Source organism: Arabidopsis thaliana, chromosome 5, assembly GCF_000001735.4.
Source record: "Arabidopsis thaliana chromosome 5, partial sequence".
Taxonomy (NCBI): Eukaryota; Viridiplantae; Streptophyta; class Magnoliopsida; order Brassicales; family Brassicaceae; genus Arabidopsis; species Arabidopsis thaliana.
In genome coordinates, this window is record NC_003076.8 from 19,688,496 (window position 1) to 19,716,066 (window position 27,571).

At 35.0% G+C, this 27,571-nt stretch overlaps 8 protein-coding genes across 13 annotated transcripts; 5 read left to right on the top strand and 3 right to left on the bottom strand.

Annotated features, from left to right (window-relative positions):
• Positions 1-1,965: 1,965 nt before the first annotated feature.
• AT5G48570 (FKBP-type peptidyl-prolyl cis-trans isomerase family protein) lies at positions 1,966-5,350 on the bottom strand. Its single transcript, NM_124233.3, has 13 exons — positions 4,954-5,350; positions 4,788-4,874; positions 4,304-4,564; positions 4,121-4,195; positions 3,971-4,051; positions 3,690-3,887; positions 3,505-3,600; positions 3,227-3,402; positions 3,020-3,142; positions 2,796-2,942; positions 2,580-2,707; positions 2,401-2,506; positions 1,966-2,301 (listed from the first exon to the last, which is right to left on the bottom strand). Exons 1-13 carry the CDS (start codon positions 5,159-5,161, stop codon positions 2,251-2,253), a joined length of 1,737 nt encoding a protein of 578 aa, NP_199668.1. The 5' UTR covers positions 5,162-5,350; the 3' UTR covers positions 1,966-2,250.
• A 304-nt stretch (positions 5,351-5,654) lies between these two features.
• Positions 5,655-6,570, bottom strand: AT5G48575 (mediator of RNA polymerase II transcription subunit-like protein, putative (DUF1216)). The gene is made up of 3 exons (NM_148102.4): positions 6,118-6,570; positions 5,931-6,053; positions 5,655-5,884 (listed from the first exon to the last, which is right to left on the bottom strand). The coding sequence occupies exons 1-2, from the start codon at positions 6,325-6,327 to the stop codon at positions 5,970-5,972; spliced, it is 294 nt and encodes a 97-aa protein (NP_680407.4). The 5' UTR covers positions 6,328-6,570; the 3' UTR covers positions 5,655-5,884; positions 5,931-5,969.
• Positions 6,571-7,271: 701 nt separating this feature from the next.
• FKBP15-2 (FK506- and rapamycin-binding protein 15 kD-2) lies at positions 7,272-10,217 on the bottom strand. Its single transcript, NM_124234.4, has 7 exons — positions 9,878-10,217; positions 8,743-8,929; positions 8,598-8,647; positions 8,270-8,332; positions 8,073-8,163; positions 7,881-7,985; positions 7,272-7,776 (listed from the first exon to the last, which is right to left on the bottom strand). Exons 2-7 carry the CDS (start codon positions 8,807-8,809, stop codon positions 7,661-7,663), a joined length of 492 nt encoding a protein of 163 aa, NP_199669.1. The 5' UTR covers positions 8,810-8,929; positions 9,878-10,217; the 3' UTR covers positions 7,272-7,660.
• Positions 9,785-11,497, top strand: AT5G48590 (phosphoserine aminotransferase, putative (DUF760)). The gene is made up of 2 exons (NM_124235.4): positions 9,785-10,324; positions 10,586-11,497. Exons 1-2 carry the CDS (start codon positions 9,981-9,983, stop codon positions 11,274-11,276), a joined length of 1,035 nt encoding a protein of 344 aa, NP_199670.1. The 5' UTR covers positions 9,785-9,980; the 3' UTR covers positions 11,277-11,497.
• A 647-nt stretch (positions 11,498-12,144) lies between these two features.
• AT5G48595 (Defensin-like (DEFL) family protein) lies at positions 12,145-12,527 on the top strand (the record flags this gene model as incomplete). The annotated part of the gene is made up of 2 exons (NM_001036958.1): positions 12,145-12,193; positions 12,280-12,527. 2 exons carry the CDS (start codon positions 12,145-12,147, stop codon positions 12,525-12,527), a joined length of 297 nt encoding a protein of 98 aa, NP_001032035.1.
• Positions 12,528-13,232: 705 nt separating this feature from the next.
• Positions 13,233-20,847, top strand: SMC3 (structural maintenance of chromosome 3). Of its 2 annotated transcripts, none has more exons than NM_001203563.2 (28): positions 13,233-13,556; positions 13,812-13,901; positions 13,978-14,079; positions 14,164-14,340; positions 14,415-14,545; positions 14,645-14,723; positions 14,797-14,954; positions 15,039-15,114; positions 15,239-15,367; positions 15,437-15,581; positions 15,776-15,906; positions 16,161-16,313; positions 16,391-16,580; positions 16,795-16,928; positions 17,259-17,417; positions 17,601-17,909; positions 18,009-18,185; positions 18,402-18,485; positions 18,565-18,774; positions 18,852-18,941; positions 19,022-19,143; positions 19,214-19,369; positions 19,456-19,563; positions 19,665-19,725; positions 19,933-20,067; positions 20,148-20,235; positions 20,312-20,384; positions 20,473-20,847. In NM_001203563.2, the coding sequence occupies exons 1-28, from the start codon at positions 13,413-13,415 to the stop codon at positions 20,594-20,596; spliced, it is 3,735 nt and encodes a 1,244-aa protein (NP_001190492.1). In that variant the 5' UTR covers positions 13,233-13,412; the 3' UTR covers positions 20,597-20,847. The 2 variants fall into 2 exon arrangements, with proteins under 2 accessions (NP_001190492.1, NP_199671.1); NM_124236.3 differs by having other exon boundaries at positions 13,382-13,556; positions 18,411-18,485; positions 20,473-20,635.
• Positions 20,848-21,667: 820 nt separating this feature from the next.
• On the top strand, positions 21,668-22,104 carry AT5G48605 (Putative membrane lipoprotein). The gene is made up of 2 exons (NM_001036959.2): positions 21,668-21,768; positions 21,857-22,104. The coding sequence occupies exons 1-2, from the start codon at positions 21,720-21,722 to the stop codon at positions 22,081-22,083; spliced, it is 276 nt and encodes a 91-aa protein (NP_001032036.1). The 5' UTR covers positions 21,668-21,719; the 3' UTR covers positions 22,084-22,104.
• A 941-nt stretch (positions 22,105-23,045) lies between these two features.
• AT5G48610 (myb-like protein X) lies at positions 23,046-27,564 on the top strand. 5 transcript variants are annotated; one of them, NM_124237.4, is made up of 5 exons: positions 23,046-23,201; positions 23,586-23,749; positions 23,841-24,196; positions 25,380-26,384; positions 26,558-27,564. In NM_124237.4, the coding sequence occupies exons 3-4, from the start codon at positions 24,119-24,121 to the stop codon at positions 26,364-26,366; spliced, it is 1,065 nt and encodes a 354-aa protein (NP_199672.2). In that variant the 5' UTR covers positions 23,046-23,201; positions 23,586-23,749; positions 23,841-24,118; the 3' UTR covers positions 26,367-26,384; positions 26,558-27,564. The 5 variants fall into 5 exon arrangements, with proteins under 5 accessions (NP_199672.2, NP_001332322.1, NP_001332323.1 ...); NM_001344779.1 differs by having other exon boundaries at positions 25,380-26,265; NM_001344778.1 differs by having other exon boundaries at positions 25,380-27,564.
• Positions 27,565-27,571: the final 7 nt, after the last annotated feature.

Consider the following 27,571-nt stretch of genomic DNA (forward strand, 5'->3'; position numbering starts at 1 on the left):
AGATCTACTGAGAAAAGGCGGAATCTTATGTTTGCTTTTTCTCTAACCGGTTTAATACATAATCAACCAATGATTCAATGATCAACCAAATATCTTTCTCTAATTAATAATTTTGTTCCATTATTTTAATCTTATCTTTCCGTAGCTTAAATTTCTGTTTGTTCCAAATTCCAGTAGGTGTTAGGTCCTAACTAGAATAAACATGACCACTGAATCATGTATACAAATCTATAGGAAATTAGGTCATGTATGTCTTATACTATTAAGTATGTATATTGCTCGATTGAGCTTGATCACCTTCCAGTATGTGTTTTCGATCAATTTATGGCAAGTTTTTCTATCATATTCAGTTCTAGTAAGGATTTCTCAATCAATTTTGTTTTGGTAAAGATTTTTCGATCAATCCTGATTACGTTAAGATTTATCGATCGATCAATCTTGTTTATGATAAAAAAAATTCTGTTCATTTACACTTCAGGTTCGATCATCTTCAACATCGGGTTTTTCTCGATCACTTCTGATAATATTTTTGATAATATTTGGATTTGTTCGACTATTTCTTATACCGGATAAATTTTCTCGAGCATATTTGTTTTGGCCTGAAGAATTCTAAATCTATATCCTCATCATTATGTCTATTTAAGTGGCTTAGCTGACCAACCGAATTATAGCAAAGATTGCACCATCTTATTTACTAATCTAAGTAAATGTAACATATTGATCTTACTAAATTTCAGGTGTCTTTTAAATAGGGTCTTATTTATGATTATGCAAATTATGTATATGCAAACAAAATTCATTTTTTTATCAAACAATATTATATGTCAATATATAGATATGCTGATTTTTTTTCTTCTTCACTGTGGCGAAGTTAGTTTCCATATACATAAATAATCTTTCAAAAATGCATTTTTCAGTATAACAATAATATAAGGAAACAATGATAGGTATAATCATTTCTGATTATATGAAGATTAACTGATAAATTATGTAGAGTACTAGTGTGAAAGGGAATTAACAAAAATATAGCAATCACATGGGTCTGCACTCTGATTCGTGGACTTAGCACACAGAATAATGATATTGGATTTTATTAATCACCAACTACTTTCAAGTTCATAATTGAAAAGTTGTTAATTAAAACTTCTAAACTAATTTATAAATCTTTATGGTTTTATTAGTCTTCACTTGCAGCTTTAGTTATAAATTCATAATTAAGAACTGGAGATTGAATTATTGGACGCAGGAATAGGTAGGGTGAATTATAATTTGCTTTTGTTTACTAATACTTTAATTTAATCCATTCTATTTTGATCACTAGAATAAAAAGTAGAAGATGCTTTGAATGTGGGTGGTTTTTATATTTTTAATATCGAAGAGTAGTTGCATCTCACTCGGAAATTTAATGATATTAAAAAATGGTTACAAAGTAATGACAGTGTACATGTGATATACTTTTTATCTTCACAAATGTTGTACAGTGGCAAATCACTACTTATTATGTTGAAGAAAGCTTATTCTTCTTTTCTTTTCGAACATTTCCCAAATCCATTAGAGTGGTCCATTTCTTTTTGATTATGTAGTGTTAACCCATTAAATATTAATATATCTTTTATAACAATCTATTGGAAAATCTATATCTTTGGTAACCAAAAACTTGTTATAAATATAAAACGTTACGTTGAAATATTTGACCCGGCCTATTTATAGAAATTTAAACAAATAAGATGCGAATCAAAGATACTTTACGTTGGATTTGTACACTAATTTTGATAGTCCCGTCAAGCAGTCACCGTATAGCTAGGTCAAAACCATTAAACTAGCACATATAATATAATTCCATCACAAAAGGTTTTCCATATTAATTAGAGCTTCATCCATCAAATCAACATATATATATATATATATATAATTATTGAATATGTAAAGTTGAATATATATGATGATCACACATTTTTAGATATTCTGAATATTGTTTCTATATTAACCTAGATTTAAATATTATTAGGTAGATAGAACTTTTTTGTTTTTGAACAATAGGTAGATAGAACATAACTACTAGATATGATATATCAAGCTATTGGGGTCATTAACTTGGAGTAGATCCTCGTTTATTACAAGTCTGTTTTATAACAACTCTGAAACAGTAACACACACCAAGATTGATTACAAAGAGTAAAAACAGAAATTTGTAGACTTTTCACATTTAGTTTTTGGAATCAATGCGACTCTCTAAAGTGATTCAAAGACTCATGCCTTGGTGTCAATACTCATCGCTTGTGCTTCCTTCTGAGTTCCTTTCTGCACAATCACAGTTCATACAAACCAGAATATTATCAGCTCAATAAAGCTTTCCCTATTTTTACCCATTGAAACTCTCCTTTTTAAGAAACTACTTACGTGTGGCTCAAGCATTTTCGACAACATGTTGCTGTAAAACTTAGCATCTTTCTTGTTATACTCTTTCACCTTCTCCTTCAACTTCTTATATTCTATCTTCACCTCCCTGTGCATACCCATGTTGGAAATTAGAATACATCGCAACGAAAAAAACAAAGGACCAATAGAAAATTACTCACTTGTTGTCTGGATCGATTTCGAGAGCTTTCTTGATATCAAGCTCAGCCAGATCAAGATCCGCCGTCTCCAAGTAGGCATGTGCTCTCCTATACATTGCCTTCACGTTCCTACTATCCATCTCCAACACCTATTCACATTCGTTTCATTCACTACTTAGTCGTTCATCTCCAATTGTAATATCCAAAATTACTGAAACTGAAATGTTTTGTTTTTACCTTTGTGGACAATTTTGCTGCTTCCTTGTAATCTTTCAGTTTCAGCTTGCAAGCTGCATCATTCAGGTTACAGGCAATCTTGAGATCTTTTGATTTCTTTTTCTCCTCTTCGTCGAAAGTTGAGTCATATTCTATATATTTGACACCCTGCAATCAAAACTTGATGTTAAAATCTAAACAAAAACATAAGTTTCTTTAGCAAATACTAGGACCAAATCCCAAACCCTCTCGTATCTCTTTGAAGCTCTTGCGTATTTTCCAGCTTTGAACAACACATTGCCTTCTTCTTTCTTCTTGCCTGCAGCTTCTATCCTTTCCTGTGTGTTCATATCCCAAGACTCTTTCTCCTGCATCAAGAGAGACGATATCATTAGCACACTTAAGTTTCTTCATAAAGAAAGAAACAACACTCAGAAAGTGAATCCTCTCACCTTGATGAAAGATACCAACTCGACCTCATAGTATACAGTCGAGTTTGGCGGTATTACAGCCAGCTCCTGTTTTGATTCAGAGGAACCAAAAGCATATTCCGGTGAAATTGTGATGAGTGCTACCTCACCCTTCTTCATGCCCATCACAGCTTTTTCAAGCCCTTCTATCACTTGTTCTGCACAGATCACCAATCCTCTGTCATTTAATATCATAGCCGTGAAATGTCAAATACAAAAAGGAAACAATATTCCAAGTTCTGTATATATGAATATTATACCTTCATCAATCTTGAACTCGAACGGCTCCTCATCTTCTTCATGACCTTTCTTCACAAACACGGTTGTTCCATCTTGAAGTTTACCAATCAACTTCACTGCAACAAAAAACTCGTTGTCAGATCACATAGCTTAACCATAGCGTAGAGGAGGTCTTCAGATAAGACCCTTAAAGATAGATGCTAACATTTGACAATCGCTCCTTCATTGGGACGCTCATATCCTTCTCCTTCCTTGAGTATTTTCTTAATAACCTTCCTGTCATCAGTTACTTCCACCACAGTCTTCCAAGAAACCAACTCAAGGTCAATCTGAAGGGTTGCATTTGGTGGGATTGCAGCTTGAAGACCATCAGAAGCTGGTCTTCCAAATTCCCCAAATCCATCTGTACAAGTCAGAGTGTCACACATCAATCTAAATTCACTGATTCATCGCTAAATAAGGACAAACACCAAATAAAATACTCACATTGTGGCTTCACAGTCAGGAGAACCTTCTCCCCTCTTTTCATGGTTTTGACAGCCTTAGAAAGCGCAGGACAGAAATGGCCTATTACACGAGAAGTATTTAGATCCTCGAATAGCTAATAATATCCGGTTGAGAAAAAAAAATACTAACCCTCCTTGACAGTAAACTCTACACCATCAGACTTTCCAACAATGGTGCCATCCTCAAGCCGAGCTTCATACTTGACTGCCACGGTACCAAACCATAAAACAAATCAGAACCAACAACATCGACAAGACTATATTCCAGCACAAAGAATCAAACCAAAATCATAGGAAGACGAAAAACACGCACCGTAAACTTCATCAAGGTCTTTTGGCTTCTCCCATTTTTCTCCTTCCACAATTATTTTCTTAGACACACCACCATCACCACATATATCCTTAACACTCCTCCATGCTATCAACTCCACATCAAACTGAAGAGTAGCGTTCGGAGGTATAGTCGGCGGTGAACCGGTTTCACCATATGCCAGCTCAGGAGGAATGGTGAAAATAGCATTTTCACCTTTCTTCATTGTCTTGATCCCCAAGTCCCATCCTTTAATGACATGTCCTGACCATTCCAAACCAAAACAAAATTCAGAACTCGAAAGACACCGTAATTAAATAGTAACTATCGATCAAAACAAACTCTCAACCAAAACTTCTCTCACAAACCGGCCTCAAAGAAGACAACAGCCTTAATATGATCCTATAATATTATCCGAATCCGAAAAAATCCGATCCAAATCCGAATACATAGGCCTCACAAATATTGTTGCAAAATAGAAAAGTACCTTGGCCAAGAGTAAATTTGAAAGGAGTTCCTCTGTCACGGCTCGAATCAAACTTGGTACCATCTAACAAAGTTCCAGTGTAATGCACTGCAAAAGAAAACACAATCTGAGAACCTGATTCACACATATATTATCATCAGATCAGACTTCAGCAATTTCAAATTACCTTCAACTTCGTCACCGTTCTCAGGCGTGTCCCATTTTTCACATTCCTTAACAAGTTTCTTCTTCAATCCTGATTTTCCGATCTCCATTTCCTCGCCGATTTTCAGATAAGGAGCAGAGTCAGCTTCGTCATTGTCGGGGAGATCCATATCCATCTCCTCTGGCTCCTCTTCCGGAAACTGGTTCTGCGTGTCGAAATCGTCTTCCATTTTCTGATCAAATTTAAGAGAGTGAAATCGATAATCACGAGAGAATTCTAGAGAGTGTGTTGGCAGAGATGAGATGGTTTGAGAAATTGTGATGAGAATTTATAGGGGGAGTGAAGAAAGAGTGTTTTGGGGTTTTTCTAGAGACTTCTGATTTTCATTTGAATCCTTGAGCCTAAAGATGTGTCCCGATGTTTCCAGATACTGACTGTTAGCGTGATTTTTATTTTTATTTGTTAGAACACTTTTTATTTTTCTTTTGAGCGGGTCTCGTTAATCTAAAATTAATAAATTAATTTTTTAAAAACACACAAGTTTTGAATCATTTTAAATACTTAAAATTTAAAATTTGATTATAGAAGCATTATTTTTGTGACTAGATTTTTTTTTATTATTCTAAATCAAATAATATTTTATTTTATACAATTTACTATTCATCATCCTTGACTAATAAAAATTAAAAAGAGCATAAAGACTTAAACGATTTATCTTTTTGAAATATCTATAGCCGTGGTTTTATTTACAATAAACACAAAAACTAAAATTATTAGCTAGTTAATTGATCTGTATTTCGTATGGTTGGTTCAATTTTTTTTATGATTTGTGGCTAACTAGTTTATGTATAGTTATGCCTTTGAGTTCAAGTTGACTTGATCTTGCCGGGAGAAGAGGAAGAAGTTGTAGATGTCTCGCTCTGAATAGCGGTCTCAACGAATTTGGTTGTGACTTGTTCCCACTTAGTGATTGTCTTCTTAATCTCTGTTTGTTGTGCCGTTGTGCATGTCAAATACCCATCTTTCTTGCCTTTATTCTAACTTACTATTCTACTATGGATGGTTTCTAACTCTTTGATAGTCTTCACTTCTTTTTGGTAAGTTTCCATGGACTGCTTCACCTATATTGTGAGTTAGAAGAACATGTAGCAAGTAACAACAGAAAGAGACGTATCTTTTTTGTACCTTTGCTGATTTGGTTCCAATTCTTGACCGCATAAATGTCATGTCATCAGATAGTTTCCCAGCAGCATATTTGATCGTAGAGAAGAAACTTTTTTTGCTTTTGGGAGAATTCTTTGAGCGTGCAGCCATTATACCCTTGAGTTTCTCAAAGAAGACCTCGTATTCCTCCTTTGGTGGACACTTTTTTTCGAGGTTTATTATGAATATCATGACTTCTTTGGAAGTCTCAGCCTCAACTTGTGTCAATGTTATAGCGTTTTTCTGAGTTGCTGATCCAGCACTTCCACTTTCAGTAGGACTAATGGAGCTTCCACCAGTAGTGTCCGTAAAGGAAACCCCACTGCCAGAAGGATTGCTCGTAGGACTTCCACTAGCACTAGCAAGCTTCTACCGGTAGTTCAGGAACTACAGGAATGCCTAAGTTAGAGCCTGAACCTGTAGTGTCTGTGAAAGCGCCTCCGCTAATGAAGCTACCAAAGCTTTTGCTATTATCGCTAGAACTTCCTTTTCCGCTTGTAGAACTTTCCATTGAAAAAGAGTTTGTTGTGTTTACAACAATTGTGTTTGTGATCCGAGTAATAACCGTCTCCATTTCAAGATCCCTTCTTTGATTTCTTTTTGATGTTGAGCTGCTAGCTTCATGGATTCTTCGCTCTCCTCTTTCTTGCGGCTACCTATAATCTTTCCCGCCTCAGTTCTCATAAATTTAAAGGTATTTATGACATCCATTTTCTCTTCTTGAATTTCTTTCTTAATCTGTTATACATATGCAAGATGAAGTAAATAAAATGTTTCATTAGCCATACATTTTCACCTTCAAGAAAAGAATGTATTTCGAAGTAAATTTGAATTTACTTGTCTAGTTGTCTTAGAACATTCTTTCTCGAGGTCCGACACAAAGACCATCACTACTTTAACGGTGCAAGGCTCTACATCCTTCACCGTTTGCGGATCTGGAATTTGAGGTAAAGATGGCTTAATCTTCAAGTGAGCTGAAACAATGTCCAGAAGGGACACAGATACAAAAAGAATGGTGAAGCATAACAACAGCTGAACTCATGCCATTATTCTATCTTGTGAGAAATGAAGGTTGAAGAAATTTATTTATTTGTTCTGCTTTCGTAGATATGTTTAGTGTTCAATGTTTAGAATCATTGATCCACTGACCATTGAGAATTTGGTGGATTGAGGTCAAAATAATAGCAAAGAGTTTCACAAAAGCATTGATGGTAAACTTTTGTATTTTGCCATTGTAGTTGTCTTTTTTTTTTTGTAAGACGACACTGCCTAAGATTTTTCTTGACCCCTCTCATTCTGCGCATAGATCACCATTGAGGTCGCTAAGCCGTACTGTGTAATTTGCTTTGGCTAACTAATTGAAGTTGAGCCAATTATGAAAAGAAAATGTTAAATATCACCATAACAATCATCTGCAGTCTTTACGCCTAAAAGCCAAAAGACTAGAAAAAACCCTCCCATAGATGGTTTCTTTGTATTATCCAGAGAACTCTTGAAGCAAAATCGTTAAAGAACGGAGACCGGATCATAGCTCGTCATTTCCATATCCCTCATCATCTTCATCCCCTCCGTATTCTTCACCACCAGCTGGTTTTTCATTTACCGCAATAAGCTCTGTGTCAAAGATCAGTGTTGCACCACCTGAAGTTTGCAAGGTTGTTTTTAGTTATAATGTCGAAATCCCGTATTTTTTTCACAAACATGAATACACATTTTAAAAGCTTATTGATGAAGCGTATTTATACCGGGGATAGTAGGTGGAGAGCCTTGTTCTCCATATCCAAGTTTAGCAGGTATCTTTAACTTCCTCTTCTCACCTACACACGCTCCTAGCAAACCTTGATCCCAACCTGCAACAAAACCGAAAATTACCATTGAAGGAATTAAGAAAATGTTAAAAGAAAAGAGATACTCAAAAGCCAAAAGCAAGTCACTACCTTTGATAACCTGACCACTTCCTAATTTAAACTCAAACGGATCACCCCTTTCAAAACTCGAATCGAATACAGTTCCATCAGTAAGTTTCCCCTGCCACATAACAACACTAAGTTACACAACAACAAAAACAACAATAAACATTTCTTCATGACAATAATGAATCCCAATTTTGTTATAAGATCTAGCAAAAACTTACCCTATAGTGCACCTTGATCGTATCACCTTTGTGAGCCTGAACTTCACATGTTTTTGGCTTAAACTGCAAAAAAAAGAAACTCTTTATTATCTCTGAATCCAATCAAGAACCCTAAGTATCTTACAAATTTGTTGACAAGATCACACTTGTCAAATCCAAAAGACTCCAACTAAACCAAATGGTCAAAAGACAAACCAAAACAGAACACAGCACAATCAAAACCAGATCCAAATTCACATTCCAGAAAACAACAATGAATAAACCAATATTATAGCTAGAAACAGTATACGAGATCGTTCATTTCCTGATCGGAAAATATAAAAATTACCTTGACACCGATCTGCAATTCCGACACATCTCCGGTCTTCTTGGCAAAACCTATAAACAGATCCAATTACAAGGAATTAGATTGGAAACAAAGAGATCATGATTTTAGCACATTCAATAATGAGAAAGAAAGATGAATGGAGAACCTTGGAGTGAAATGAGAGAGAAGAAGATCAAAAAGAGAGAGTAACGGAGACTCATCTTGCTCGCCATAATCGCTTCTCAGTTCTCACTCTTCAGTTTTTTCCTTTTCTTCAGTGTATAGAGGTAATCTTATTGGGCCTAGGTAGGCCTGTGGGGTTCTGCATTTTTGTAAAAGCCCATCTTTTATCTCTACAAGCAAAGTTGAAAATTTCGGTTTAAGAGTTTTATCATTTCACTACGTTAGAGTCTTATATTTCTACTAGCAAAGTTGAAAATTTCGGTAAGAGTTTTCATTTCATTTCATTTCTTTCTAAATCTACTCAAGAGTGTTCACTATGGTGGTTACACCGGTATGCAAAGAGTTATTTAACGAGCAAGAAGACAACTACATTATCTCTTAATTATATTAGAATGTTTCGCATGCATCTAATTGTAGTTTAAGTTGCTGTAATGTTTTACAAATAAAAGTTTTATTTTATAATTTCACGGTTTAATATCTTTGTTTAATATAGAAGAGGAAGCAAACAAAGATGAGAAGCTCACACAATCTCATTTGAAGATTTATGTCACTATTTAAAGTTATAGAAAAAAACAGTTAATCTCTATTATTATTATCATATTCTATTCTAATTTTTTTTCTAGTATGTCACATATTATTTAAAAGATGAGATGAGTGTAATTTTTTTTTTTTTTTAATAATAATATAGACTGCGGTACAAATATCTAGTAACAAAAATATTTATGGTTTTTTAACCATTGTGATTTTATTTAGAATATCTTATAATATTATGGGACAAATGAAGAATCTTTTAATTTTTAACTAACTAAGCTAAAATTTTAATTTATATCTCAGAAAATGATTCTTCATATTTTTGAATTCGAAAATTCTAGCTTGATGAAAAACCAAAAGCCATTTCGACTAAATTCAAAGAAAATTACAACCAATAAGACTTTCATAGTTTAATGTTACAATTAATATCCAAAGAAATTTATTAAAATGAAAAAGTTTTTAAGGTGATCCTTGAAGAGTTTTTATATTACCCAAATAAACGTCGCTTTACTTTACTAGTCAACTTACAAAATCAGCATTAACCACACAAAGCAATAAACAAAAAAGATTTTTTACCATTTGCTTACCTTATCCAAATCTGCTCCCACTGACTCTTCCTTCAATCTTCTCCTCTGTAATCTCTTCACAATCCCAAAAAATCTCACAATCGTTTTTTGCTTATCTCTTTCAATGGACACCTCTCTCTCCCACCACGGATCTCTCCCGTTTCCCCCATCGCGCCGCAATTTCGTTAAACAAAACCGCGGCGGCGATTGCGTTTTTCTCCCCTCGCGTCGTAAGTTCCGATACGATTCGTTGGTGGTGGTTTCCGCTGCGTCTTCGGGACAGAGCATCGACGCGCCTCTAGTTCCACGGTCGCCTCAGGGAAGGTTTCTAAGTTCCGTCTTGGTGAAAAAACGGCAGCTCTTTCATTTCGCCGTCGCTGATTTGCTTAAACAGCTCGCTGATGATAAGGAAGCTTCCTTATCTCGTATGTTCCTTAGTTATGGTTCCGATGAAGCTTCCCTCCACAGGTTCCTTTTAACCTCCACTTTTCTTAATCACAATCGCAAGTGTTTGTTGTCACTGTAGAATCGCCGAGTTGTAGAAGAAAACAAAATCTGTAAAATTGCAGAATCCAGAAATGTTTGAATCTTTGGTTGAATCCAGAAATTATGCTAATCAATGGTTTATTAGTGTTGGTTATCACTATGGAATGGTTGTTTCTGTTTTATGTTCTATGATCTGGCTTTTATATGGAGACTGATTAACGTATTTGAATCGATGTTTTGCAGAAGGATAGCTCAACTTAAGGAGAGTGATTGCCAAATTGCAATTGAAGACATAATGTACATGTTGATCTTGTACAAATTCTCAGAGATAAGAGTGCCTCTTGTTCCAAAGCTTCCCAGTTGCATTTACAACGGAAGACTCGAGATCTCGCCTTCGAAAGACTGGGAACTTGAGTCAATCCATAGCTTTGACGTTCTTGAACTCATCAAAGAACATAGTAACGCAGTCATCAGTTTAAGAGTGAATTCGAGTTTGACTGACGATTGTGCGACAACGGAGATAGATAAGAATCGTCTCAGTAAAGTATACACAGCTTCGGTCTTATATGGATACTTTTTAAAATCTGCTTCTCTTAGACACCAACTCGAATGCTCATTATCACAACACCATGGAAGTTTCACTAAGCAACTGAGGCATTACATTTCTGAGTTCGATCCCAAGATATTGCGGAGATGCGCAAAACCAAGGTCACATGAAGCAAAAAGCCTGATAGAAAAGCAGAGTTTAGCTCTTTTTGGTCCTGAGGAAAGCAGCAAAGAGAGCATTGTGACATCGTTTTCTAGCCTGAAGAGGTTGCTTCTTGAGGCTGTGGCGTTTGGTACGTTTCTATGGGACACAGAGGAGTATGTAGATGGCGCGTTTAAGCTCAAGGAGAATGAGAATGCAGAGGAAGAAACAAATAGCAGTGTTTGAAGTATGTATGAACCAGTTTGCTAGAAGAAAACTTGAATATCTTTTTTGGTGGACATTGCATATAATATATAGATTAAATCAGGGTCAATGGCTATATGAAATTATTTTTGTCTATAGTTTGAGTAATCATATGTATAGTGTATAATGGATGATTTAATAGAGAGATTGGTTTTGTCATTTTATATATCCATCAATATATTGCAACTTCAGAGGAAAAGAAAATAGTTAAAAACCACATTTATTCTAGGTGTCTCTCATATTTGACCAGTTTCTCATCTCTCATCAATTTTCACTTGTGGACGCATGTTAGTTAATTGAAAATAAAAAGACAAAATTTATATGTAAATGCAGTATACTGTATACTGAATATAGTAATTATGTTTTTAGTTACTACTCCTTATGTTTCACAAAAAGTATCATTTTACAATTTTTAACACAAATTAAAAAAACATCTAAAAATTTCTTTTACCTATTGTAATACACTTTTTATTTTTAATTAATAATTGAAAAAACAGAAATAAAACAGATATTTGATTTTAAAAACGGCATCGAAAACACAAAACAACAATCTTTGTTAAACAAAACAAAAAAATCTTAAAACGATATTTTTTGTGAAACAGATGAAGTATTTTAAATTAAAAATTGTAAATTAAAGTTTATAGTTTTTTTTACTATCATTTATAAGAAAATATGTTTGATAAAACATTAACTACTATGTAACATAAGTAAAACCGTACCCTACAAAAAAAAAACATAAGTAAAAGCGCATATAAAGATGCTACTATCTTAACTTTAAAACATCACAACCAAAACGATCAGCAAATACGTTCCATATTTTTTTGTTAAAATATTAAAATTTTTAAAGAAAATGAAGACAATTTTTGTCTTTTTAACTCTTGCAGTTTTGGTTTCATCATGTAAGTTCTCATTCTTGTTCAATTAAAAATATATATATATATATATATATATATATATATTATAGTTTAAATTTTAATTTAATAAGTTTTCAAAAAACTATTTTTACGTGCATCAAATATTATGATAAAATCTATTTCAGAAGGAAAATCTCAGTTTTCCGGCCCTGCATTAAGCCCTAATATTGATCCAGCAGACGAACATATTGGACACTCTCCCGAAGACATGAAAATTATTTTTTGCCAACAATGTGCATTTCATTGTATTGAGAAAAAGAAGAATATAGCTCATTGTGAAAATTCTATTTGTCGTTGTACATTGGAAGACATTTTGTAAGACATTATATTTTTAGAATAATATAAGAAATAATCATTGTGACTGATTTTCTACCTTTACAGCCTCCTTTCAATTTTTAATAAAAATTAATAATATAGAATTGAAAATACATTGAGTTATACATTTTTACATATATTTAAACGACTATATACACTGAATCTTTATAACAAAGAAAAAAAAATCAAAATTGTAATTTTTGTTTGTATCTTCTATATGTATTAAGTGTTACATGTGTTATTTATAAAATGTTTGTGAAGGTTATCACATAAAATTTACTCATCATCTCATGGTTTGCTTTTTTAGAAGAGAATTTAATTTTAGAAATAGAATATAAAATCATAAGTCATATATTTCTTTTTTTGAATATAAACAATCCGAAAAAATACCTAGAAACTATCTTGTTTGTTTTGATTATAAACAATTATATATATATATATATATATATTTATTTAGTCTAAATTTTACGATGTTTACTAATTGCATAACAACCGTTAAATTAGAGGATTGAATCTATCAAAAATTTAAAGACAAAATATTATAATAAAAAGTTTAATTAAATGAGGTATTTTTTATCAATAAAAAACAAAGTAACAATTAAACGTCCAATTAAAAATGAAATATTTTTTTGGTTTTTTCCTACGTCGGTAACTAATAACGTCACAAAGTTGATGGTATTTGAAAGAATTAGCGGCAATTTATTCCCCCCATAAATTTTCATTTGTGACCTAAAATTAACTTTCCCTTTCTCTCTCCGTGCCTCTTCCCATTCTCTTTCAATCTTGTTTGAATCTCCCTCGATTTTCATTTCTCTTTCAATTTCAAAATTCGCACCTCCTCCTCCAAAGTTGTTGAAATCAGATTTTGTTGACCGGAGAGTAGTTATTTATGGAGGAAGATGAGCCAATGGGCGGCGGCGAGTCTGAGCCTGAGCAGAGGAAATCTGGAACTCCGAGACTTTACATAAAAGAGCTTGTCATGAGAAACTTCAAATCATATGCTGGTGAACAACGCGTCGGTCCTTTCCACAAGGTTAGGATTTTACGCTGATTAGATTTGGGTTTTCTCGAATTTGAGCTTCTATGTCAATTACAGTATAGTTTTCGAATTTCTCGCTTTTGAATTGCCCTTGCGAATTTCAGTTTTTTTTTCAATTTGAAGATGAATTTGAGCATATTTTTCGGATTTCTGTTTTTGGCTAGTTTGAATTGCTCTTGCGAATTACAAGATTTTCATTTGAATCTATTGATTCGGAAAATTAGATTTACTGAATTGTTGAAAATTCAGAGTTTTTCTGCGGTGGTTGGACCTAATGGGAGTGGAAAGAGCAATGTGATAGATGCAATGCTCTTTGTATTTGGGAAACGAGCCAAGCAGGTACTTGATTTACTCTTGTGTTTTCTTTTAGTCACTGAACTTTGTTTGAGTAACTCTTATGTTTATTTGGTGTTAGATGCGGCTGAACAAAGTTTCAGAGCTAATTCACAACTCAACTAATCACCAGAACTTGGATAGTGCTGGAGTTTCTGTACAGTTTGAAGAGATTATCGATTTGGTAAAACTTGTTGTCTGCTTACCTATTATTAGACTTTGGTTAAGCTTTCTAGTAATGTGAATTGTTTATTTTTAACTAACTCAGGAAAATGGATTGTACGAAACTGTTCCTGGAAGCGATTTCATGATTACTCGGGTTGCATTCCGAGATAATTCTTCCAAGTATTATATCAATGAGAGGTCGAGCAATTTCACTGAAGTTACCAAAAAACTCAAGGGGAAAGGAGTAGATCTTGACAACAACCGTTTCTTGATTCTTCAGGTTCTCACTTTACAGAAACAGCTTGTTGAATTAACTTGTTTCCCCCTCTAATATTGTTTCTTGAACGTTGACAGGGGGAGGTAGAACAAATATCACTCATGAAGCCGAAAGCACAAGGTCCCCATGATGAAGGTTTTCTTGAATACCTCGAGGATATAATTGGAACGAATAAATATGTGGAGAAGATAGATGAATTAAATAAGCAGTGAGTAATCTATGCATTTGTACTGTTTCTTTTAGACGTAAGTGGTTCCTGATTTGTTGGATGCTATTAATATAACTGCAACTGCCTCTGAAATTTAAGGCTTGAAACCCTCAATGAAAGCCGGTCTGGAGTTGTGCAAATGGTGAAATTAGCGGAGAAAGAAAGAGACAACTTAGAGGTTTGTTGACGTTTTTCCTTCTTGTATGTGACCCGGTTTTGTTGTATATGTTGCTGATGTGCTTTTGGAACAGGGTTTGAAGGATGAGGCAGAGACTTACATGCTGAAAGAGTTATCACATCTTAAATGGCAAGAAAAGGCTACAAAAATGGCATATGAAGATACTGTAGCGAAAATTACTGAACAGAGAGACAGCTTGCAGAATTTGGAAAATAGTCTAAAAGATGAGCGGTAAGCACTACTAATTTTTCTTTAAAATATCAAAGAAATTATATAAACTCATTTGTAACAAATATCGTAACATTTCTGTTACAGAGTGAAAATGGATGAGAGTAATGAAGAGTTAAAAAAATTTGAGTCTGTGCATGAAAAACATAAGAAGAGACAAGAGGTATGTCTGAAATCAATAAGATGTGTCTGCTCTCATGCTTATTGCCGACGAGGCTAAATTCATTTTTCTCTCTCCTAACTTTCAACAAATGGTGAATCACCTTATCTTCCTTTGCAATGATTAGGTTCTTGATAATGAACTTAGAGCCTGTAAGGAGAAATTCAAAGAGTTTGAAAGGCAGGACGTAAAGCATAGGGAGGACTTGAAGCATGTGAAGCAAAAAATCAAGAAACTCGAGGATAAACTTGAGAAGGTTAATAGTTTTGGAAGGATGGTTGACTTTTTTATGGCGTGCATATACCTTACCTGTGTTCTTATGCAGGATTCATCCAAAATCGGTGATATGACAAAGGAGTCTGAGGACTCAAGCAATCTAATACCGAAACTTCAGGAAAACATACCAAAGCTTCAGAAGGTCTTGCTAGATGAGGAGAAGAAATTGGAGGAAATCAAAGCGATAGCTAAAGGTGTGTTATGCTTTAGGATATTAGTCCCCAAATAATGATGTCCTTGTTACCCTGGCAGCTTCTTTAACAACATCACAGTGAAAAGTACTTGGAATTGGCAACTTCTTAAACATGCTAGTACCCATCTATAACGATTAGCTTCTTGCTCAAGAGTAAGCTTGTTCAGTTAATAATTTCTGTCAATTTTGTTACAGTTGAAACTGAAGGTTACCGGTCTGAGCTTACAAAAATTCGTGCTGAATTAGAACCTTGGGAAAAAGATCTAATTGTGCACAGGGGAAAGCTTGATGTTGCATCATCCGAAAGTGAACTCTTGAGCAAGAAGGTACATCTCATATAGTTATAACGATTTGCTTGGAGTCAAGAACTTTTGCTTGTCAAAATAACTTGGCTCGTCTTCAAAAGAATTTCTAGAGAGGTTTTTAATTAGCTTATCCCACTGCTTCTTTAAAGAATTCGTTTGCCATAGTCAAATCTTTATATGCTTCCTGGAGCTGCTTTCGCGCTGAATAATCCAAAATACTGTTGGACGACTAATTTTTTTGTTTCTGTTTGAACATTACCTCTTTGTTATTCTAGCATGAAGCTGCTCTGAAAGCCTTCACAGATGCTCAGAAACAGCTCTCTGATATATCAACGAGAAAAAAAGAAAAAGCTGCAGCAACTACCTCTTGGAAAGCTGATATAAAGAAGAAGAAACAGGAAGCAATCGAAGCTCGGAAAGTGGAAGAGGTACTTTTATTAAGATATGACTGTAATCTGTGCAGCTTAGATGGTGAAACTGAGAGTATGCATCTTAACTTCTGCAGGAATCACTTAAAGAACAAGAAACACTCGTTCCACAAGAACAGGCAGCCAGAGAAAAAGTTGCTGAGCTCAAATCAGCAATGAATTCTGAGAAGAGTCAGAATGAGGTTTTGAAGGCAGTTTTAAGAGCGAAGGAGAACAATCAAATTGAAGGAATATATGGAAGGATGGGGGACTTAGGTGCCATTGATGGTGAGTATATTGGTCTATTGTCTACTATAACATTGCTCTGACCTTGAATATTGCAGACTGTTATTTTCTCCTTGTAGTATGAGGTGTGAAATTTTGATTGACAATATTTTCAATGATAAATGAATTTTAGAAGTAAATCCCCAGTTGCTTGTCTAAATGATTTTAAAAGAAATACAGCGAAACTAACAATCACTGACATGGCTGTCCTATGCAGCAAAATACGATGTCGCCATATCAACTGCGTGCGCCGGCCTTGATTACATTGTTGTTGAAACAACTTCTTCAGCACAAGCATGTGTTGAGCTGCTGCGGAAGGGAAATCTTGGCTTTGCAACATTTATGATATTGGTATTGCATACCACTTTCTGTTTATATGCTTTGAATTACCTGCCTGGCCATTTTATTAAAAATGCCAACTTAAACAGAAGAATCGTTATACAGGGATCCTCAAAATTGTGATTCCTGAGTTGGTCTTAGTAAACTATTATATCTAATTAGGAAGTTAGGAGCGTGTTATGGTGGATTTTGATTCAGCAAATGAAATGCAATAGGCAGCGGTCTTAGTAAATCTTCAAGGGGACTGAATCTGAAGCTTCACATTCATTCGCCAAGTAGGTTCTAGTAATTGCTCGTGCAAATAAAGAGTGAATAACCCTTCAACAATATTCTTTTTTGCAGGAAAAACAAACAGATCATATACATAAACTGAAGGAGAAAGTGAAAACACCAGAGGATGTACCACGCCTCTTTGATCTTGTCAGAGTTAAGGATGAAAGGATGAAACTTGCATTCTATGCAGCCTTGGGAAACACTGTTGTGGCAAAGGATCTTGATCAGGTATATTATGTTTGCTCATCAAGACTGACTCGGCTACATAATTTATTTACTGCCATTAGTAAATTATGAATTGAGCTAAGCTCGGCTAATCTAGTGAAACCCAAGTGGGTAATACCTCCTAAAATACAAAGTTTCTTTGGACTCAGTGCTGAGCCTAATAGATACAATTTTCTTGCTTATTAGGCAACACGTATTGCATATGGTGGGAACAGAGAATTTCGAAGAGTCGTGGCTCTTGATGGCGCTCTCTTTGAAAAATCTGGTACCATGAGTGGAGGGGGAGGCAAGGCACGTGGTGGAAGAATGGGAACCTCTATTCGAGCCACTGGTGTGTCTGGTGAAGCTGTTGCTAATGCAGAAAATGAGCTCTCCAAAATTGTTGACATGTTAAACAACATCCGTGAAAAGGTTGGAAATGCTGTGAGACAGTATCGAGCTGCAGAAAACGAAGTCTCTGGCCTAGAGATGGAACTGGCGAAAAGCCAAAGAGAGGTACTGTCTTCCGTGAATTTATGAGTATAACCCTCCCGTTTGAGATATGTAATCAAGTTGCCCTAAATGTAATCAATTGTTTCTTTCTTTCATATTTAGATTGAAAGTCTCAATTCAGAGCATAATTATCTGGAAAAACAACTAGCTTCCCTGGAAGCCGCATCTCAACCAAAGACAGATGAGATTGACAGGCTTAAAGAGCTCAAGAAAATAATCTCTAAAGAAGAAAAAGAGATTGAAAACCTTGAGAAGGGTTCTAAACAGCTGAAGGATAAAGTGCGTAACATCAGTAATTCTTTTTTTTTTTTAATGTGGCACATCCCTTTTCTTCCAATATGTTTTTGGTCTAACCAGCCATGCTTATGAAATTTTTGACTTATCTTTCCCTGGGAGCTTAGATCAGTAAACGCAAAATCTATGGAGTTGTTCCTTGTTTAATACCCTGTAATATAGAACTTGTGCATTTTAAACTGACGAGGTTTTTTGTTATAGGCTTTGGAGCTGCAAACCAACATAGAGAACGCTGGTGGTGAAAAATTAAAAGGACAAAAGGCAAAGGTTGAGAAGATTCAGACTGTAAGTTTGCTTTTGTTCTTAGCATGCTGTTAGTGAACTCACAGTTAAGTGTGTCCTAATTTATGTTGCACATGTTTAGGATATCGACAAAAACAATACAGAGATCAATCGGTGTAATGTTCAAATAGAAACAAACCAGAAACTGATAAAGAAGTTGACAAAGGGGATTGAAGAGGCTACTCGAGAAAAAGAGAGGCTAGAGGGTGAGAAGGAAAATTTGCATGTGACTTTCAAAGATATAACGCAGAAAGCATTCGAGATCCAAGAGACGTATAAGAAAACACAGCAGGTTTTGACAGTTCTTATACCTGTTATCTATATACTATCTGGATAGCAGTCACAGATCAGTCCTTTCTTTTTGTTTAGTTGATTGATGAGCACAAAGACGTGTTGACTGGAGCAAAGTCCGATTATGAGAACCTGAAAAAGTCTGTGGATGAGTTGAAGGCATCTAGGGTAACAAACAACTAAATCTTTTTCTTTCGGTCTATATTTCATTGCGTTGTTTTCATCATCTAAACTTTAGTCGAATACAGGTAGATGCAGAATTCAAAGTCCAAGATATGAAAAAGAAATACAATGAATTAGAAATGAGAGAGAAGGGTTACAAGAAGAAACTCAATGACTTGCAGATTGCATTCACAAAGCATATGGAACAGTAAGTGCGGTAAACCCTTCATTATATGATTACCTCGTTTACATCTAAAATTCGTCATTCTCCATTGCAGAATTCAGAAAGATCTTGTTGATCCGGATAAGCTTCAAGCAACATTGATGGATAATAATTTGAATGAAGCTTGTGATCTGAAAAGGGCTCTTGAAATGGTTGCCTTACTGGAGGCTCAGCTGAAAGAGTTGAATCCAAATCTTGACTCAATCGCCGAGTAAGAATTTTGTTGTTGTTTCTTTCTTGCTTCGATTGACTCATGTTTCTCTAGCTTTCTTAATTGTCTGTTGTAATTACTTAAAGGTACCGGAGCAAAGTGGAACTTTACAACGGACGGGTAGACGAACTTAACTCTGTGACCCAAGAACGTGATGACACAAGGAAGCAGTATGATGAATTGAGAAAAAGAAGGTATTCCACACCTCTAGTTTTCTTTGTATATATATTTGTTTCCCTTCTGCTCTTGTTTCATGAAGCCAATCTACACTTCGATGACTACGAATTCATTTCAGGTTGGATGAGTTTATGGCAGGGTTTAACACTATATCCTTAAAGCTCAAAGAAATGTATCAGGTTAGTTTACCTTTTGAACATTGTTTACAACTCCAAAAGCTTTTGGCTAATAACAATAGGGTGTATAATGAAGATATCCAGAACTGAGAAGAAAACTTAAGAATGCTGAGTTTTTCAAATCTTACAACTAGAAGATACTTCTTTGCTTGGCCTATCTTATAGATTTTATCTTTGTCTCTGATGAATTATACAAACATGATTCTGCAGATGATCACTCTGGGAGGTGATGCAGAGCTGGAGCTGGTAGACTCGCTGGACCCTTTCTCAGAAGGTGTGGTATTCAGTGTAAGACCTCCCAAGAAGAGCTGGAAGAACATTGCAAACTTGTCGGGTGGTGAAAAGGTCATTTCAACAAACATCTCTTAACACACTTTTATATCGCCAGTTTCTCATAAAAACGTGTCTATCTCTTTTACTTGCAGACACTCAGCTCACTCGCACTAGTCTTTGCACTCCATCACTACAAGCCTACTCCACTTTACGTCATGGACGAAATCGACGCTGCTCTCGGTAACTCTTCCATCCCCTTCATATTGTCAATTTTCATCTCCCAAAACGTTTGATCCCTGACTCTTTCTTACATCAGACTTCAAAAACGTATCAATCGTTGGACATTACGTGAAAGACCGGACTAAAGATGCTCAGTTCATTATCATCAGGTCAGTTCAATCTTCTAGTTCAACCAGTTCTTGATTCTTGAGGTCTAATTAATAATATATATAAATAATGTGGTGACATGGTGTGCAGTTTGAGGAACAACATGTTTGAGCTAGCAGATAGATTGGTGGGAATCTACAAAACAGATAACTGTACGAAGAGCATTACGATCAATCCTGGAAGTTTTGCAGTTTGTCAGAAAACTCCTGCTTAGTCTACCAAATGGCATCTCTACATTAACCACTTACTATTGTGTTGTATTTGTAATTTTGGGTTTTGCTTTTTTTTATGCTGGGATTAACACTAACTATGCCGAGAGAATTAATCTACTTTTGTCTCTTGTAAGTATTGGTTATGCTAGTCTACTTTTTGACTACTGGTCAAAGTCAACTATTTGCATCTTTTTTTCTTCTTTTCAAAGCAATTTGACTTTATAACTTGATTGGAATTTGGACATGACTTGATATACATCGGATTGTTTGTTGGTCAGAAATTTAAAAAATTGGAAGCCAAAAAATTATGTAAACTAAATAAGTATGAAATCCAATAACTAGTATGTATTTTCGTAAGCCGTCTCATATCTTTCTTTAATACATTCTTTAGCTTTGGTTTTCAAATCTCCATGACATTTGTGTTCGGGTGTACTTCCCTTCGGTTAGTTTCCGGTGACTCGCTTTATAATTCTTCATGGTGTTTTTCATGATTTGAATATAATTCTTCTAAACAGAAGCAGAGTTTGCAAGACTGACGTAAAGCATATATTTTTATAGCAATAACGTATATAATATAGTTTGCTTATAGAATTTCACATGTTCATCAGTCGAATCTCAATAGAAAACCAACGTATAGTTTCTGGCCCATGTTATGTCGTTAAATTCATGTTGTGATCATGATTCATGCACTCTACAATTCAAACCAAGAAAAGAAACTGTTCTTCGAAATTACCTTTGTTAATAATTGACTGATGAATTCAGCGTGATAGATCGTCGAGACGTTGTTTACCCATCTATGATAAGATCCAGCATTCTCGATCTTTTTTTGTATTCTAAACAAAACTTAATTAAATAATTTCCTCACTTTCACCTGAAATAATCAATTCACTAGTGAATATAGTAATTATGTTTTAGTTAATACTTTAAAAGAAAAACTTTAAATTAAAAGTTTATAGTTTCTTAAGAAAATACGTTTGATAAAACATTAACTACTATGTAACTTAAGTAAAGGACTTATAAATGTATGACTATCATGCTTTTAAAACATCACAACCAAAACTCAAAACGATTAGCAAACAAATTACTTATTTTATTTTTGTTAAAATCTTGAAATTTCTATAGAAAATGAAGACGATTTTCTTCTTTATAACTTTTATAGTTCTTGTTTCATCATGTAAGTTTACTCTCGTTATATACAATAGTTTTTAGTCTATAATAGTATAATAATTTAATAGTTTTATTTTCTTTTGAATTATTTATAGGTACATCAAATATTATGACAAAATCTATTTCACAAGTAAAATCTCAGTTTTTCAGCCCTGCATTGAGCCCTAATGTTGATCCAGCGGACGAACATATTGGACACTCTCCCGATGATATGAAAATTATCTTTTGCCAACAATGTGCATTTCATTGTATTGAGAAAAAGAAGAATATAGGTAATTGTGAAAATTCTATTTGTCGTTGTACATTGGAAGACATTTTGTAAAACATTCCCTTTTTAAAATAAATTATTTATAAAATTAAATTCTTGTAATATACAAAATTTATTTGCTGATTCTATGTTTTCATTTTGCAACTTATTTTAATCCAATTGTTATGTATACGTACATTTGCATGAAATGTTTATGTTAGGTTATAGAATCTAAATAAATAAATTCGCTAAACTAAAACTTATAATGATATACAATATCTAAAAATAGACATAATAGAGAAAGTGAGAGAGTATAAAGGCAAAACCAGTTAGGGTTATTTTCGAAATCTAAAGTTCTTCCTTGGTTTCCATGTAATAAAACCAAGATGCTAAAATATGCTATTGAAAAATGGATTTATAATAGGAATCGTTGTAAAGTTTTTGGTCCAAATCACTAGAACTTCCGGTTTTAAGGATGTCTCTGACGGTAATTTTTCTTAAAAAATCTCTTTAATTATTTGATGAAAATTTGAATTTTCATGGAACATCAAAAGGTGATATTTTTTGTTCGGAGAAAAAACGAAAAAAAGAAGAAAAATAAGCGACCCAAAGGTTTGTAATTTTAAGTATTTGGTACAGATTCGGACTATTCGTATACGATCTCTAAATATTTGGATAGAGAACATGTTTATTTTATATGTCAACGAAAAACAAGAGATTATTAGTTTCTAAAATATGATTTAGTTCAGTTTTTAGGGAGGAGGCTAGGGCGGGTTTGTGCACTATGAATTGGAAGTGAAAATGATATCTCTGTTGTTAAGCGAATTCTACACACAGATAAATTTGTAACAAAAGCAAAAGACGAATCAAACAGAGTCATTATCGGGCCAAGCCTAATTTAAGAAAATAGTCCCAAAAAGCCCATTTACTCTAAGAGAATGTCGAGAAATAAGTATACGAATGACACGTGTCCTTCTTCTTTCTCGTCGTCTATAAATACCAATTTACCATTCTCTCGCCAAAGTTTCTCTTTTCTTCGCTGGGGTTTAGAGAGAGAAACTAAATAGAGAGAGAGAGTTTCTTCTTCCCACATCAAGAGCCAACCCATCAAAACTTAACCCGTAAAATTTCATTTTTTTCGAAAATAAAACCTTCACAGAAGAACATTTACATATATATACACAAAGAGAAAGGTATATATATCCACATACATATGCCAACACATATAGATTAGAAGAGAGATGGGCGAGAGAGAGAGAAAGAGATTGGTATTTCTCACTGTGAGATCTTTGAAATCGCAAGTTTTTGATTTCACGTTAAACCAAAGCTGATTTTATATCAACATCGTTTGATTTCATTACTAAAAGTTTTGATTTTTGAGTGAATTTTGTTCCAAAGTTTTGAAATTGGATCCGCCCAGATACTATAAAGCTTGATTCTTTTGGGTTCTCTGATACTTTCTGTTTGGTTTACTTCAAACCCACATGGAGAGAATTTGTGCATAGCTTCCACTTTACGTTCCTTTTGAGAAGTTAGATGATTTCACTTAACATTTTGTTTTCAATTTGGTTTTCTAGGGTTTTGATTGGATCGTCTTTGGAATCGACCCTAATTGTGGTTTTGTATACTAGTAAAAGCTCAAACGTTTGGAGTGTGAGGATTGATTGATGCGCGAGTCAGTATTTATCCCCAATTTCCCAATTGGGTTTCTGCCACTGAGTTGATTGATTAAGCTAATAAGGTGCTTTTGAGATGCTCATAACTTTGAACCTTGTTAATGTGAGTTGTGGAAAGTGGTTCTGATCTCGATTTCTGGTGATTTGGTTTGGCAGGCTTATATAAATCTCCAATCTTGGGGTATCACTCTTTATTCAACCAAAGTTGACCCTTATCAGAGGGTTCAGAATTGTGGACTTGGAATTTGATTTCTTGGAGGTGATTATTGCGGGTCGGAAAGTATATTATTGCGGGTCGGAAAGTAAATTTTGAGCTGGAATGGTAAACTGGATCATAGATACTGATCTGGTCAAGTGTTGGGATAAAGGAGCCAAAAAGTAGGGAGTGTGTGTGGTTAAAGTATACCACTTTACAGTTCCCACGGACAAGTGCCATGTCTCGCTGCTTCCCATTTCCTCCACCAGGATATGAGAAGAAGATTAGAACTGACGAAGCAGACCCTCTTGTAAAGGTTCATATGTCAACTGACTCAACTCTTACAATTTTCTCTACTATGAATCATGGTCATTCTGCTGTTTTTAGAACTTGAACGAATTTAGGTGAAAATACTTGATAAACCCTTTTGATTAATGGGTTCACGGAATTCTTTGTATTCTGGAATATTTTTCGCTGTTTTCTAGGACATATAGACATACTTGATAAACCCTTTTGATTAGTGGAATTTGAGACTGAAGACTTAGTTTCTTGCTATTATGGAAACGTCATTGCTAGGTGGTCAAACCTTGAGTATTCTCACCTATTATCGATAGTAACGAGCTGACTATCTCTAACAAGAGCATTACTGATGCTGATGGATTGGTACTGATGTGTAGAGAAATCATCAGAGATGTATCTTTTATCATCTATAGAATTGTATCTTTCTTTTCTTGATTCTGCAAGAATGTTCCTTTGTCTCCTAATATATATAGCACACATATAGGGCTGATGGATACTTTATCGACTTTAAATGATGAGGTGCAAGCTTTCAAGTAAAGGGCCGTTCATGTAGTTTGTTTCAGAATCTTAGATATTAGAATTATCTCATTCATTATTTTCACTAGGATTTACTTATTTGGCCTGAAGACCATAGTAAGTAGTGTCTCTTTAGAGTCACAACCCATTTAGGATTAGACTATTTGAGGACCGGGAGATAGTGAGGGTGATATTCTTTGCATTGATGTAGGTGATTTCATAGCCATATTAAGACACTGCAGTAAAAGATATTCAGAGAGAGTAGCAAGGAGCTTAGGAATTAGTTATGGAACTTGAACTTACTGGTAGTAGCTTATGGCAGGCCGGTTAGACTAGTTACCTACTAGAGGATAACACTTCCTTGAATTGGAGAAAACCCGCAAACAATGCATATCCATTTTTTTCACTGTTTTTGCCCAGCAACCTTATATAAGCTCATATTGGTTTTCAAAGTCCTATCTACCAAGCATGGTCAATCTTGTCTGTTAATAATTGAGGGATTTAGAGACTTTCGTTCTTGCTTCAAGTGTAATTGACTTGTGGACAATGAAATTTTTGTGCTGAACTGCTTTTGTATGCTATCTTGATGCTTCTGCCATGTATAGATTAGTCTGTTTTAGGTTGAACTATATGCAGTTGCCTTTTATATGTATATGATTTTCTTCATGGGATTTGAATTTCAGGACAAGTACAAGGAAAAGAAGCATAAGAAGGATAAAGAAAAGAGAGAGGGTAAAGAGAAAAAGAGTAAAGATAGAAGCAAAGACAAACAGAAGGAAAGAAAGGAGAAAAAAGACAAACATAAAGATCAGAAAGACAAGGAGAAAGGTAAAGAAAAAGGCAAACCTTTGGAGGAGAAGAAAGCTGAGCTGCTGACAAATGCCGGGCACAGAGAGAATCGTGTAACAGATACGGTGCAGAATAATAGTAATGGAGAGTCAAAGTATGTACAGGACCTGGCAAGAAGGATCAGATATGACGAAGAAGCAACAGGAAGTCAGAGTGCACAAAGGATTGATCATCCTAACCAAAAAAATGTAGGAATAACAGAAAAAGCATTTGAGAACAGCCCAATTGAAGAAACAAGCCATAGGGTAGATGACAATAAGAGAATCAATAACCAGAAGAACTTTACAGCGGCAAAAAGTTCTGAAAATGCAGTTTCTCGAGTATCATTTGGTGCAGATCATAAAAGAGCTGAGGTGATGGGTAAACCAATGGAGAACAGAGACCAGGTGAGGCAAACAGAATCAGCTGAGAAGAGTCACCGCAAGGAAAATGTGACCAAGAGTGAGAAACCAAGGGATCAAGAAGGGGTAAAGAAGACTGAAGCAAAGGATAAAGACAGAAATAAAGAGAAGAAAGAGGAAAAAACAGAGTCGATAAATAAAACTCGTCAGGAGAAACCAAAATTGATACGAGGGCCCAAGTTAGAGGAAAGAGAAAAGGACTCTCCGGATTTAAGAAATTGCAAGCTGCCTGACGTTTCACGGACAAGCATCAAGAACCTTCACACCGAGGGAAATCTTGGCAAACGGAAGGATCATATGACAAATGGATTCCTGTATGGTGAGTTATTCTCTGATCCAATTCTCTGTCTGGTGAATGAGGAGTGTAGTTGCCATATTAACCATCGTATGATATATGGTTTGGTACTTAGAAGCATCTAATAGTTTTATCCAATCATGGTATGTTTTCTTACCTTAAAAGATTTTTTAAATTTACGGGTATCTTACTGGTTTGGTAGTTTCTTGGTTTGGAGTAATGATGCAAGATCCGTATTTCTTGGTTTTGGTCTGAAATGTTAACAATGTAGTTTATTACCTGTTTGTTGTAACATTAGTCTTTAATTCTTTCGCAGAAAATGGAACCACGCCACACAAGTTACAGAAGCTGAGTGCTTCTGTACCATCTGTGGAAAATGGAAGAACATTAGGTGCACCCCGAACTCCTCCAATGCCTGCTTCTGAGGTGCAAGGAACAACTTGCAAGCCACAAGTCAAAGAAGTCAGAATTAATGGTTTTGCTGTCTCTGGAGAAAAACGTAAAGTCTGTCCACCAAGCCCTTTGGCTGCAACAATGAAAGTGAAAGTCAAGGAAAATGGTGAAGCATCCGCAAAGCCGCCTCATCCTGACCTAAAGTATCTCAATCAGATACTCCATGTACCTACAAGGGAGCTGTTGCCAGAGATTGATGATGACCAAGAATGGCTACTTGGTCAGTCGGGTATCAAATTAAAAAGGGCGAGAACAGATCCTCCAGATTCTGGCGAATCCTTGCAGGTCTGGAACCAAGCTTTCAGAATAGAGTCTGCGGATATCACAGCTCTTCCTTATGTAGTTCCATTTTAGCTATGACTATATTCCTACGCTACAATCCCTGAGGAGAAGAACTATCCCTCGCACAACGCCACTTTGCAGCAGCATCTATTAAAGAAGACCGACAACAGCAGTCCATGGCTCCCCAAAGTTTATGAGCAGGGATCAAATATGTTATACACGCCCATAATATGAACACCCACAAAGCTCTGCATGGGTGGGGGAAAAGAATGAATGAGGAAGATGTAAGTAGAGTAAGTTTATAGAGAAGTTGATTGTTGTTTGACACCATGTTGTGTTATAAGGACAAGGATATGTGTGGCATTTTGTTCTGCACGCAATTTTGATTCCCTGCTTGCATCATCAACATTAGTGGATAAAGTTTGTATATTACAGAGAATGGAAAAAGAAAGAGTAGGGCTCTATGTGTGTTACTGGGCGTGGAGACGGAAGAAAGTTTAATCTTTCCGTTATAACTATAGAGTATATAGTCTCGAGTTTCTCAGGAATACTATTGTACCAAATCCTGAATAAACCAATGATCACTAGCCAATCC

Coding starts and splice junctions, on each gene's coding strand:
- AT5G48570 (NM_124233.3), bottom strand. CDS start 5,161: ATGGAAGACGATTTCGACACGCAGAACCAGTTTCCGGAAGAGGAGCCA. Junction 4,565..4,787: donor CAAATTTACTCTTGGCCAAG/GTACTTTTCTAT, acceptor TGGAATGGTCAG/GACATGTCATTAAAGGATGG. Junction 2,708..2,795: donor CAGCAAAATTGTCCACAAAG/GTAAAAACAAAA, acceptor GAATGTGAATAG/GTGTTGGAGATGGATAGTAG.
- AT5G48575 (NM_148102.4), bottom strand. CDS start 6,327: ATGATATTCATAATAAACCTCGAAAAAAAGTGTCCACCAAAGGAGGAA. Junction 6,054..6,117: donor TTGGAACCAAATCAGCAAAG/GTACAAAAAAGA, acceptor CTCACAATATAG/GTGAAGCAGTCCATGGAAAC.
- FKBP15-2 (NM_124234.4), bottom strand. CDS start 8,809: ATGGCGAGCAAGATGAGTCTCCGTTACTCTCTCTTTTTGATCTTCTTC. Junction 8,648..8,742: donor CTCTCTCATTTCACTCCAAG/GTTCTCCATTCA, acceptor ATCTGTTTATAG/GTTTTGCCAAGAAGACCGGA. Junction 8,333..8,597: donor AATTGCAGATCGGTGTCAAG/GTAATTTTTATA, acceptor TTTTTTTTGCAG/TTTAAGCCAAAAACATGTGA.
- AT5G48590 (NM_124235.4), top strand. CDS start 9,981: ATGGACACCTCTCTCTCCCACCACGGATCTCTCCCGTTTCCCCCATCG. Junction 10,325..10,585: donor GATGAAGCTTCCCTCCACAG/GTTCCTTTTAAC, acceptor GATGTTTTGCAG/AAGGATAGCTCAACTTAAGG.
- SMC3 (NM_001203563.2), top strand. CDS start 13,413: ATGGAGGAAGATGAGCCAATGGGCGGCGGCGAGTCTGAGCCTGAGCAG. Junction 14,724..14,796: donor AAGAAAGAGACAACTTAGAG/GTTTGTTGACGT, acceptor CTTTTGGAACAG/GGTTTGAAGGATGAGGCAGA. Junction 16,581..16,794: donor GGACTTAGGTGCCATTGATG/GTGAGTATATTG, acceptor TGTCCTATGCAG/CAAAATACGATGTCGCCATA.
- AT5G48605 (NM_001036959.2), top strand. CDS start 21,720: ATGAAGACGATTTTCTTCTTTATAACTTTTATAGTTCTTGTTTCATCA. Junction 21,769..21,856: donor TATAGTTCTTGTTTCATCAT/GTAAGTTTACTC, acceptor AATTATTTATAG/GTACATCAAATATTATGACA.
- AT5G48610 (NM_001344779.1), top strand. CDS start 24,119: ATGTCTCGCTGCTTCCCATTTCCTCCACCAGGATATGAGAAGAAGATT. Junction 24,197..25,379: donor AAGCAGACCCTCTTGTAAAG/GTTCATATGTCA, acceptor TTTGAATTTCAG/GACAAGTACAAGGAAAAGAA. Junction 26,266..26,557: donor GACAAATGGATTCCTGTATG/GTGAGTTATTCT, acceptor ATTCTTTCGCAG/AAAATGGAACCACGCCACAC.